We start from the raw sequence: 12347 nt of genomic DNA on the forward strand, positions 1-12347 counted from the left end.
GCACTATCAGGATGGCGAAGTATCATATGGTCTAATTGTTGAAGCCTGCTGATGCTCACCACTTTAAGATGGGCAACATGCGAATTTAAAGCAGCAAAAACGCGATTTTTCAATATTTCAACTAGACATACGCGTCGCTCTACATGATTTTGGGAGAATTGGCTCGCAGGTTGAACTGTTGGAAAACGTCCGTGACGTCACACCCCTTGAATATCAGACTGCACAAAACACTTTAGCAAGACGTTGAAGACCAGAATCCCCATCTGGAGAATAGCTCTCCCGCAACCTACACTAGCCATGTCTACTAAATCTGCCCCACCGGCCCCAAGCGCTACACTATTTTCTCATATTCCAGATGCAAAGAAACAAGCTGCTGCCAAAGCTCCCGCTGTTGCTGTTGTGAAGCCAGCTGCAAGGTAAGACCCTACAGGATTCATCGGTCGTTTGCCTTATTTCGCCTCTTGTTGGTGCTGAATCGTGCACATTGCAAACATCGTGGACAACGCAAGCATTTACAAACAACATACAGATCTTATATAGAACTGCACTCTAACTAACATCTGCCTTTCAACCTTTAGTGTAATAGTCGTCGCTCCCAACGCTGCCGGCACCGGAAAAGGAAACGACTTCAAAGTACTCATGCTCAAGCGAAATGCAAGGTACGTTCACACCCCAACACTACCAATTCTCCATCTCACCCTTCATCTCACCCCACTCACAACAGAGGCCCATTCGGCGGCATGCACGTCTTCCCCGGCGGAAAAATCGACCCCGCCGACCACTCCAACGACTGGTCATCGATAATCTCACCCACCCAAATCGCCCGCTCACAAGCAAACCCCACCGTATCCCTCGGCTGGAAGGTCGCCTCCATCCGCGAAACATTCGAGGAATGCGGTGTGCAGCTCTTCACACCCCCGCTGTCTGCATCGGCCGATAAAGTCCAGGAATGGCGAGACAAGGTGCATCACAAGTCGACTAATTTCATTGAGATGTGCAAGAGTAGTGGAGTTGCACCTGCTGTGGAGCGAGTTGTTTATTGGTCTAATTGGATAACGTGAGTGTGAAATGGTGTTTGTGGAGGCTTACAGCGGGGATTTTAATTAATTCGTTGTAGACCAATCGTTGTCCCCAAACGCTTCGACACGCATTTCTTTGTCGCTGTGCTGCCATCCGCTGATGCGCCTTCTGGACAACAGCATGCTGCTGGTAAGCCCCCATCCACTCCCTCTATTCTTTCTGTATCTCACACTTATCTTGAAACAGACGGAAAAGAAACCCTCTCGATGGACTGGTTCACGCCCAACGAAGCCCTTGACGCCTTCTACAAGGGCACCATCAAATTCATCACCCCGCAATTCGTAAACTTGACCGAGCTGAGTCGTATGACGTTTGCGGATCTGGAAGCGTTTGTGTCAAAGGGTGTCGAGAGGCCTGGTATTCGACCTATAACTCCAGAGCAGGCTAAAGGGCCTGATGGGACGACGTTTGCTGTTATGCCGGGTGATGCGTTGCATTCGTGAGTGTGGTTGCTTGGATTTCACGTTGGTGATGAGACTGGTAGAACTCACGAGGTTTTTGGTTGTTATTAGGTGGACAAAGAATACGGCTCCTGTGAATGCCAAGAACCGTGTCATTACTATCAAGCATAAGAATAGGGATGAGCTGCAGTGGGTTTGTGAGAATATGGGATCAAAGTTATAAACGCCCTTTAGACTGACTGGTTTGTGGCAAAACCAATATTATGGTATCTCTTTGTATGGTTTGAAGATTTATAAACATTGTGATGATTAATTTTCATTGACTCGTGTTGTACGACGGCGTCTCTCGCAAGCACAGCAGAAAGCAATCAACAAAACAAACCTAAAAACCAAAACATATGCTCTCAATCGTTTCAAAAATGAGAAAAGTTGTATCTTGTGTGTAGAGAAAATGGATATTATACATTGGGATTGCGTGATATCTACTAGTAAGTAAACTCTAAATAATAAGTGTATAACTCTTCCCCCACATCTCCATCCTATATATATCCCCCACTCTACCCCCTTTGTTCTATTATGAGGTCCATGCGAGTCCATTCAGAACAACCGTCGTAACCGAGTACGGCGTACACGAAACCGAAACCACCGAATTGCTTCCATATCCAGGTGGCGGCACTTGAGCGTGATTCTCACTATTTGATGTCCTGTATGCTGTTATAGTCATGTTTGTTGTCTGTGTAGCGTTCACACCGTAAGCGTATAGTGAGAGGTCAACTCCAAAGACTCGTTGGAAGGGCCATTGGTTTAGTGCTACAATCACTATTTGGTGGTTTGATGTGGAGCGCGCTGCGATTACGGCTACATCAGTGCCTTGATCTGACGCTATAATGTCCATTCCAGGTCTCAGCCACCGAGAATATTGCATCATGACATAGTATTGCTTTCCAGGAGTTGGGATGCCCGATTGGAAGTACGTTGTTGTATAACCAGTTTGAGGGATACTCAACAAGCCCCAATCTCCTCCAGTATCCAATGCCTATAAAAGTGAGACAAGGCATCAGATGACGATACCACACTTGGTAATCCCAAAATCAAATGGCAAAAAAAGCTGTCGTCCAGACTCCTGAGGCTTTACCTGCCAATAAACCCATGCAGTAACACCCAAGTAATAAATATCTGCTACAATCTGTCGAGCAAGACCAATACCGCCTAAAGAACGTATTCCCGTGGCAGCAGGTACCATTGTCTGGCCTCCTGTACCAAGCTCGCTCATCCTAAGAGTCGAGGTGACGTTAGCTATAGAATTCATTCAGGTAAACAACTCGCTATCAACTAATACTACATACCAAACTTTCTTCCCAATCTTCTGTACATATTGACCTAAAGCTGCCCGCTCAGAGTTTGGTGGATCTAATCAGTCGTTTAGACGAAAGACAAAATCAGTACAAAGGAAGATATCAGGCTACATCCTCTACAACTCACCGAAATATCCATGAGTATTTACTTTCTGAAACGACGCCATGTTCTTTGTCGATACAGTTTGCAACGTGGCTTGCGTATACGAGTATGCGACTTCGTCAGGACTAGCTATTTGCGTTGTGAGACCATACGATTTCAATGTCGTGTTGAGGGTATTGACAAAGTTGACGACAGAGGAGGCATCGAAATGACATCCTTCTTGATTGGCATTGGCGTTGTATGCCCACCAGTTGGCAGTTGGTTCTGTGAAGGGCGCCACACTCATAAAGGATATATTGTAGTTGTCTCGGTAGAAGAGGATCGCGTTTGCCAAGTAGTCTGATGTGAATAGGTCAGTACAAGCGCAAGACAGTTAGTGCTACAACATTGAGCATGTTTCTACCTGCAAAGATTCCATAGTTGCCTGGTATCAAGTTGTCACTTCCATCTGTATTTCCCATACTAGATCCAGAGTAGGTCATCCACCATGGAGGAGCTTAAAAAGGAAACCAGTCAAAACTATTTAGTTATCAAAACATACAAAGGTTTGGCACATACATGATGTGAAGAGCTCTGCAGCAATAACACCTCTCTTGATGGCAGCAAGGAATGTCAATCGTTGACCCTTATCCAAATCCCAGTTGTACGGTCCTTGGTAGTATTGTTGCACAGCAGGCATATCAGAGAATGAGTGATAGCTCTATAATCAGGTTGAAAAGCGAATCAGTTATCTAAAATGACAATGCAAAAAAAGAATACCAAGACTTATGTAAATAACTTACAGCAACATTGGTAGGTGGACTCGGCTGCGTAGCTCCAAGATTGTATCTGACAACAGTCAAACCAAGACCCTTGTCTTTATCAAAAAACAGATCAAGCAAGTCGTCGAATGATGTTGTTCCATTGAGATCTTCACCAGCGAAACGAGCCCACCAAGCTAGTGAAGTACCAAAACCAAGCCAGTCTGTTCCGTTTACAAAATTGTTTTTGCTCAGCTTGATTGTTGAGTTGAAGTATGGGGCATCGTATATTGGGTTGTTTGTCAAGAGAGCCTTGATGTGGTTGTTGGTAAAGTATAGAACCATGAGCACTATTCCTCCCACAATGATCAGACCTAAGATGCATATGAAAACCAGGTCAGTTACTTTGATGTGCTATTGAACGACCTGGCGAAACAACTAGAGGTTTTTGGCATTCACGACCTAAACCAAGAATAAACACCTACCAGCAATAACTCCAAACACAGTCCGTCGAATACAAACAGCTCGTGGACTCTTGCGCTTCTTTGGTACAGCAGCAATAGCACCATTCTTGTTGAATCGCCAAGACCTCCTCTTTTCATTCCTGGCATCAAGACTGTCTGATGACCGACTGTCCGAATCATCAGCGGCATACAACGATTTCCGGAGATTTGAAACTATGAATTCAAGTAGGTTAGCAAACTGTGATTTTGCAAAATGTCCGAGAGTCTCGAACACACAACTTACAAACTCTAGAGAACGAATTCATTTTCGGTGGTACAGCAACGAGGGTAGAACCCGAGGTATCTGATTTCTCATCTCTAGATTTCCTAACCGCACTCTTGTCTGATATATCTGTTTGAGAAGCGTTTGGCGGTTGTTGTTCATCGTTTGCTTCCCATGGAGCCACGACGATAGGGTGGTGCCGTGTAGGGGACTTTGATCGTTGCCTTATGGATATGTGTTTGAATATACTGTGACGAGTCACTACAGTTGGCTGCTGCTGTTGAGATGGTATTGTTGTTGTTTGCGGTATATTGGATATAGGTGGTGGTATTGTGGTAGTGGTGACATCTGATTCAGTCATATACATGGATGCAACATCTACAGTGCTGTCTTCTTCGACATCATGACGAGCGTGTCTGTGATGTGGTTGCTGCTGCTGTTGTTGTGGTAATGCGTTTACAACATACGTAGGCATCCTATCCGCATAGTGTGTCCTGGTCAATACAGTCGGTAGCTGACTCGAATTCCCATCATTGTATCGATACACGGTCTCCTGGGACAACTCTACAATCCGACCATTGGGAGACTGTATCATCAGATCGTCGAATATGACTTCGCTACGATCCGTTGCACGGTGCGATGGTCGATTATACAATGGTAGTGGCAAGTTGTCGAGTGTAGCAGTTGATGGAGCGACATGGACGGTTGTATTTGCCGATGAAGAATGTGATGCCTGGTTTTGGTTTGCAAGAGCCCTGTTTGATTGTGAAGCTGGATTTGGGACTCGTGAATCAGTCCTTGTAGGAGCCAACAGATTGGCCCTGTTGGTATATGATTTCATATTGTCTATTGGCGGGTCGATTCCACGATGTGTTTCATCTGCATCACTACATGCAATCGGTTAATGTTGCATCAATTGTTGTGTCTTCACATGTTAATGGGAGGTTGGGCAGCACTTACATTGAGAATGGATCTGTATTTGTATCCAAGCGATCCGCTGGAGACTGTCTGGCAGGCCTTGATACCTTTGTATATCGGTCTGGTTCCATTTCCTGATGCAAAATCTACAAACAGCGACCGCTTGTGGAGAAAGAAGGCGGATTCGATCCAGAAACAAGGAAGACAAGGTTCTAGCCGTGTATCTATCATGTACGTGAATTCATCAGTTTGTAAGTCCCTCCCTCGTTTTCTTTACAATTTTTGGTTGGCTTAAAATCTGTTGCACCAAGTCAACAAGCCATATGAAAAACAAAACGTCCACCTACTCGATGGTATATGGATTCCGTTTTCGCACGACAGGCACGACGGTACAAGCTGCTCTTTAAATTTCCAATTCTCTCTCTCTTCAAGAAATGGGGTTTCTACCGGCTGACTATCGTGCGGCTGATTCACGTTGGGAGAAGCGAAGGTAGGGAACAGACATAGGGTTGGAAATCGTTTCTTTCCCCTCAATCACACACGTCGTCAAGTCACAAGGTGTCCAAAACTCGCAAGCGAGTTTTCAATCTACACACATCTGAATGCAAAGACACGACTTGCGTAAACCGCATAATGCCAAATAATCTCAATGCTACAACCGGTAATATATATGAATCAAAAAAGAAACAACGAATGTCTACAAAATACAAGAAAATGTTTAGGATTATATTACAGCGGTGTTTGTCAAATAATTGTTCAATGAGGTTTTTCAAAAAATGTCTTCAAGAATCCCTTCTAGAGTCTCTACTAGAGACACAGTCATCTAAACCCACGTCAGGTCCCATAACACGACAGTTGTAACTGAATACGGTGGACACGATATAGACACAACTGAGTTAGACCCATACTGTGGTGCAGTAACAGCCTTATGGTCCTCTGTATCGGATGTTCGGAAAGCGAGTACGGTCGTGTTGGATTTCCGGAGTGTACTGTTGGCACCAACCGCGTATGCACTAATGTCAACTCCGAATGTTCTATGATTGCACGTGGTGAGTTTGTTAGTCTCAGCAAATGTTGAGCAAGGATATGTAAGAAAACTCACCTAGTAAAATTATACGCATTTAGAGCCACCAGGGCCATTGAATTATTTGCTGCCGATCGGCCAGCGATAACTGCAACATCAGTCCCCTCATCCGCTGCAATGATGTCCATGCCTGGTCTCAGCCATCTAAAAATTTGAACCAGTTATATGCAATTGACCCAAATCATTAATGGTGTCAACTTTACTTACCTGGAGTACTGCATCATGGTATAAAATTGTTTGCCAGGGTTGAACACAGTATTAAAATAGCTGGCCGACCATGATGGTGCACTGATCAAGCCCCATCCGCTCAAATCAACAGCTTGCCAGTAGACCCAAGCAGTAACGCCCGAATAGTATATATCACCCACGATTTGGCGGGCAAGACCGATACCGCCCAGATTACGGATGGAGTATGTTGGATTCATGGTTTGGCCACCTGTACCAAGTTCACTCATCCTATAGAAGGACAGAAAGTGCTTTTTGGTCAGTATCTCTTAGACTTGTTGCGACGAGAAACTACTTGTCAAGACTATACCATGCTTTGAGTCCTCTGCCTCGTACAACATTTCCAAACGATTGACGTTCTGAATTGGGTGGATCTGCCGTTTGAAAATCAAGTCAGTTTTGGGTTTTGATAAAAACGACTTCAATAACGACGCGACAACATACCAAAGTACCCATGCGAATTAATCTTTTGAACACTCTTCAGACTCTGCGACGTCAAATCATCCTGGGTATACGAATACGCCACCTCGTCCGTCCCCGTAATCAACATCTTGGTCAACCCTTTGTTCTTGAATGTTGATGTCAAAACCTCCAGAAACGGCTCTAATATCCATTGATCAAAATGACACCCTTCTTGAGTGTTTGTGCTGTTGTCGTACTTCCACCAGTAAGATGTTGGTTCGGTGAATGGTGCCACGCTGAAGAAGGTAATGTTCCAAGTATCGCGGTAGTATATTACGGCTTGTGCGAGGTAGTTGGCAAAGAGCTGGTAGTTGCTCGAGTCGAGATTGTTGTTTCCGTCATAGTAGCCCATGCTGGAGCCTGATTTCGTCATCCACCATGGTGGTGCTACGAGAGAGCATCAAAGTATTCCATTAGCTTTTTTTGCACGCAGACAAGGGTCTCGTTGTACTTACAAGCAGAAAACAACTCAGCAGCAACAACCCCTCTCTTCATGGCAGCGATAAGTGTAGCCCGCTGCCCTTTATCCAAATCAAAATTGTATGGTCCTCCATAATATAATTGTACAGCTGGCATATCAGCATATGCCTTCCATGGCTAAGAATGCAAAGAAGAATGTCAGCAAAGAGAAGGGACCCATATTCTCGAAGCATAGAACTTACACCAGGAGCATACGCCTGCGTCCCACCCAAGTTGTATCTCACAACACTCAACCCCATTCCCTTATCCTTATCAAATACCAAATCCATCAAGTTCTCAAATGCCGTAGTGTTGTACATTGTCTCCCCCGCGAAACGGGCCCACCATGCTAGTGACGTACCAAATCCGAGCCAATCGGCTCCATCAACGAAATTCGTCTTTTTGAGAATGATACTGGCGTTGAAGGCTGGTGCGTCAAAGTTAGAGTTTGAGAAGAGAGCCTTGATTGCGGAGTTGGTAAAGTATAGGATGAGGAGGAGTAGACCGCCCAAAACAACTAGGCCTATTTTGTATAAAGTTGATTTCGTTAGTGTCATTTTGCTGTGTGTGGAAAACAGAACCGCCAAAGGACTCACAAAGGAAGGATCCGAGTAGAATTCTTCTAATACGCGCCACTGTTGGATTTTTCGGTCTGACGACACGTAATGTCCATGTACCAGTCTTACTATCTACAGTCATGGTTGATTTCATGGTGGGGTAATCATTGCCGCCATCGTAATCGGCCTTATTGTCATAAATTGTGCCTTCCTTGTTGGATTTTGTAACTGAGGGAAAAAAGGACACGTCAGAAGCTGCATCCTCGACAGCAACAACAATATACCAGATGCACTTACAATACTTTGCAAAGAAGCCTTGCTTGGTAGGCGCTTGCACAAGCGTCTTCCCCGACATATCCGAATCCGACAATGTCTTGTTGGACGTTTTCGTATGACTTCCCGACAAGTAATCAGCATTAGTATCAAACATATCATCATACTGCGGTTGTCCCTTCCGGCCCTTCCCACGTTGAGCAGCAGGTGGCATACTAACATCTCCACGATTATTCTTCTTGTTATTACGAAACAGACTAAAAGTACCCATATTAAACCCGCCCTTCTGTCTACCATCATTTTCATCATCACCAAACTGATTTGGGTTTCCATCTTGTGGATTCCATCCATGCTGCGGTTTGGTAGACATAAAATCAGTCTTGTATATCTTATCCTTGTTATCTTCGGAATTATAAGAATTCTGTCGGGTGGGTATAACGACTGGTGGTGTAACGGGTCCAGCCGCGTTACCGTAATCGTATTGTTGCTGCTGTGGTTGATCGTATCGTAATGGATCAACGGTTTCTACCATGGGATTCTCATGCCGACTTGTACTCATTTTACGACGTGGAATCACGACGGGCTGCTCCTGCTGTTGCGGATCCTGGTTTTCGAATCCTTGCATCGTACTTATGCCGCGCATCGGTATTCTTACAGCTGGATTCTCATCATTCCTTGGCGGTGGTTGTTGCTGCTGCTGTTGTTGATAATACTGTTGTTGTTGCTGCTGCTGCATAGCGATATCCTGCTGCATCATCATATCCTGCTGCTGCTGCATCATCATCATATCCTGCTCGTGTTGTAACGGCGATATCGGAAAAGCAGGCACCACAGTCGGACTTCTCAGTCTAGGAGAACCCGGTGGTGTCCTCCGTTGCGGAATTGGCCTTCCAGATCCATCTAAAGCCATATTTTTCTCTGGCGTTGGTGGTCTTGGCATAAAACCCTGCTGTTGGTCCATCATCATAACCTGTTGTTGCTGATGTTGCATTTGTGGTGAATGAGGAGGCATCATGTGTGGTGGTACCTGTGCTCCATAAGGTGGATACCCGTATGCGTCTGGTTGCTGTAAATATGGGTCAAAGGCTGGCTGTTGACCACCCATGTCGTATCTGGGATCCTGGACTGGGATGAAGCCTGGTGGGACACCACCATGGTTACGAGGCTGTCCATTCCTTCTAGACTTCTGCTGTTGTGCCATTATTCTTGTATACTATGTATACGAAGCTTAGTCTCCACAGAAAAGGGCTCGTGGTTTTGCGATGGAGGCGAGCTCCCTGACTCTAATCGATTCCGGAACCTGGAGGCACTAGAATCCTAAATTGTCAGCTAGCAAGGCCACAGGAGTCTCCTTCCCTCACTTGGCAACTTTTCCTAGCAGTTGTTAAGGGAGATGTTCGTTTTTGCTTTGACCGTTTTTCTTTCCTTTTGTTGGTGAACCACCGCTCCAAGATCCAAGTACCCAAACCAGCCTCCTTATATGAAGATGTGCTCGATATACTATTGGTAAGTCCTTAGAAGTGGATGCGAAGTTTGTACGTCGTCGTTCGTCCCTCCTTTCTTCCTTCTCATGACAAACAGTTTTACGGTGGGCTCGTCAACAAAAGTAGTGTAGTTACATCATTCTCACATGGAACATTTATGTGACTATTGGAATGTTCCTATGCCTAATTTATGTTTACATAGGTCCCTGCGGATTGGCCCTGTCTTGTCTGCTTCTTGCTGCCTCCTTACTCTGCCTGTCATTTGGAATAGTTGCATCAAAGAACAGTTGTGTCTGGATGGTACTGAAGTACACTGCCTCCATATTCTGTTTGTTATTTGGAACATACAGAACAGTTGGAACAGATGGATCAGTTGGAACAGTTGGAACAGATGTTTCTGGATGCTGCTTTGTCTATCTTGTTTGTCTTGTCGCTTCCTTACTGTATGTTGCCGTTCTTGCTGTTGGAACAATTGGAACAGTTGTGCCCGTTGGAACAGATGTGTCCTACTGTGTCCGTTGGAACAGATGTGTCTTACCGTGTCTGTTATGTCTGTTATGGCCTCTTGCCATGGTATCCCTCTTCTAGGCGTGGTATCCCTCTTTTTCAAGAAACCATTTTCTGGAAATAGGATCTTGTTTGCTTGGCAGTGTTGTGCCTGTTGCGTCAAATGTGAGAGATGTATCAGATGTATCAGATGTGTCTGCTGTGTCGGTTAAATTCTGCCAAAGCTTATATTAAGAACGCATTTCCTCTGGTTATTGTTTCAATCACGTTGTAAAATAATACATATATGTTGGGCAGAATAAATCATGTTTCAAATCCACACCTTAAGTGGTGCTTTCTGATTTGGGGAGCGAGAGGCAATGAAGACTTTCTCAAAGAGCCCCTCGAGGCCTACTTTACCAATCTGCACAAGAAAACAATGGACTGGGAATCGGACATTCCATGGCAGATTGGGACGGATACAGACTTATACGACATTTACCTCAAAAAATCCCATTAGTGCCTCGAACTTCAAATTGTATGATTAACATCAGGAAGCAACTGTATTGTATGCCCAGACATGTCAAATGCCTAAGAGTAAACAACCGAGTGGGAAATGCACCGAGGCATTGAGTTGTGCCATTGTAACGAGTGTCATGTTACAGCAAGAAGAGTCAAGAGACAAAGGTAGGAATAGTCTTGTAATCCATTGTAAAATCCAGGAAAATAAAGTAAAATCCAGAGTAATTCCGACCTTAGATCAGATAAGCATACGAAACATTTACGTTTAGCTGTGTTAAGCAAAATAGTCCCACCAGATCCCTACAATTTTAATGCAATTCTATATACAGTCCGAATTGTGCATCTGGATATTTAACATAATATATAGTTGGACGTTTTAGCTGCAAATCTTGTTGGACAGAAGAAACATATCGCAACCATGAGCGACACTGTAGTGCTCTGGATACAGCTCTTTAAACGAGATGCTGAAGACGCTGACGAGTCATTGGCTGCACTTCACAAGTTGGGAGACGCTACAAGACTGAAAATTGATTCTTCAATGGATGTCGACCTACTACGCAAATATCTCATCAATCATGGAGACTTCAAAGATCGATTAGCTGATGTGAAACCAGATCAATTATATGTATATATGGATGCAGAATGCAAAACGCCACTCGGAGCCGACACATCACTAAATGCCATTACAACATCTGCCAAATCTCCATTGAGAGTGGTGAGGCCCGCTCCACCTGTAAGCAGGATGTCTTTTACGATGGAAACACCAGGTTAGCAAGTCATTCCATTCCACTTCATCGTCAGTTCGTCAATTGACACGGTCTTGATTTTGCCGTTAGTCACTGCTGCTCCAAGCATAGGTAAGCTGGACATTTTCCATACATTCTAAGATATACAGTGTGTGCTGATGAGTAATTGTCTCGCCACTCATATTCGTTAGATATTTCGCTCTGGTCTACTCAACTAGAAACCATGTTGAGTGCCTACAAAGTTGAATCGAATGGTACAATATCGCTTACAGATGTCGAGCGAGAGCTGGCAGCTCCACTCCTTGCTCCGCTACCTGTACTATTCTCAATCTATAACTTCATTCCGCCTAACGAATTGATCCATCAGAAAGTTCAATTCACTACACTCGCATTCAACTCACCAATCACTTTGATGAAGATGGCGACTGTTATTCACAATGTCTTGCTTGGAAAGACTCTAGGTACGGGAAAGAATTCAGGTAAAGCTGATGAAACTCAAAAGATTGTAAAATCCCTTGTAACGTTTTCTTGTCATTTATTAAGGCATAGGATTGTGGGACACCCTCATTGTACTACCTCTACGTCTCTTTGGCGAAATAGCCAATTTGGAATCATATGATGGTCGCAATGTACAAAGTCAGTCAACCATGGCCACTTCGAGACCAGATGCTCTGGTATACTTTGACCAAGTACCGATGGTTATTGGTGAAGAGGAGGCAGAATCCA

At 44.5% G+C, this 12347-nt stretch overlaps 3 protein-coding genes across 3 annotated transcripts; 1 reads left to right on the forward strand and 2 right to left on the reverse strand.

The window, feature by feature from the left end:
* Positions 1–297: 297 nt before the first annotated feature.
* SmJEL517_g04341 (uncharacterized protein) lies at positions 298–1704 on the forward strand (the record flags this gene model as incomplete). Its single annotated transcript, XM_031170269.1, has 6 exons — positions 298–416; positions 579–659; positions 725–1057; positions 1118–1209; positions 1267–1519; positions 1593–1704. The coding sequence occupies 6 exons, from the start codon at positions 298–300 to the stop codon at positions 1702–1704; spliced, it is 990 nt and encodes a 329-aa protein (XP_031023707.1).
* A 351-nt stretch (positions 1705–2055) lies between these two features.
* Positions 2056–5454, reverse strand: SmJEL517_g04342 (uncharacterized protein; the record flags this gene model as incomplete). The annotated part of the gene is made up of 10 exons (XM_031170270.1): positions 2056–2517; positions 2617–2755; positions 2828–2891; positions 2964–3278; positions 3343–3435; positions 3498–3639; positions 3722–4053; positions 4165–4356; positions 4427–5292; positions 5366–5454. 10 exons carry the CDS (start codon positions 5452–5454, stop codon positions 2056–2058), a joined length of 2694 nt encoding a protein of 897 aa, XP_031023708.1.
* Positions 5455–6146: 692 nt separating this feature from the next.
* Positions 6147–9584, reverse strand: SmJEL517_g04343 (uncharacterized protein; the record flags this gene model as incomplete). Its single annotated transcript, XM_031170271.1, has 9 exons — positions 6147–6357; positions 6426–6551; positions 6615–6863; positions 6943–7006; positions 7077–7481; positions 7550–7691; positions 7757–8076; positions 8150–8338; positions 8408–9584. The coding sequence occupies 9 exons, from the start codon at positions 9582–9584 to the stop codon at positions 6147–6149; spliced, it is 2883 nt and encodes a 960-aa protein (XP_031023709.1).
* Positions 9585–12347: the final 2763 nt, after the last annotated feature.

The sequence above is a fragment of the Synchytrium microbalum genome, assembly GCF_006535985.1.
Source record: "Synchytrium microbalum strain JEL517 chromosome Unknown SmJEL517_scf0029, whole genome shotgun sequence".
Taxonomy (NCBI): Eukaryota; Fungi; Chytridiomycota; class Chytridiomycetes; order Synchytriales; family Synchytriaceae; genus Synchytrium; species Synchytrium microbalum.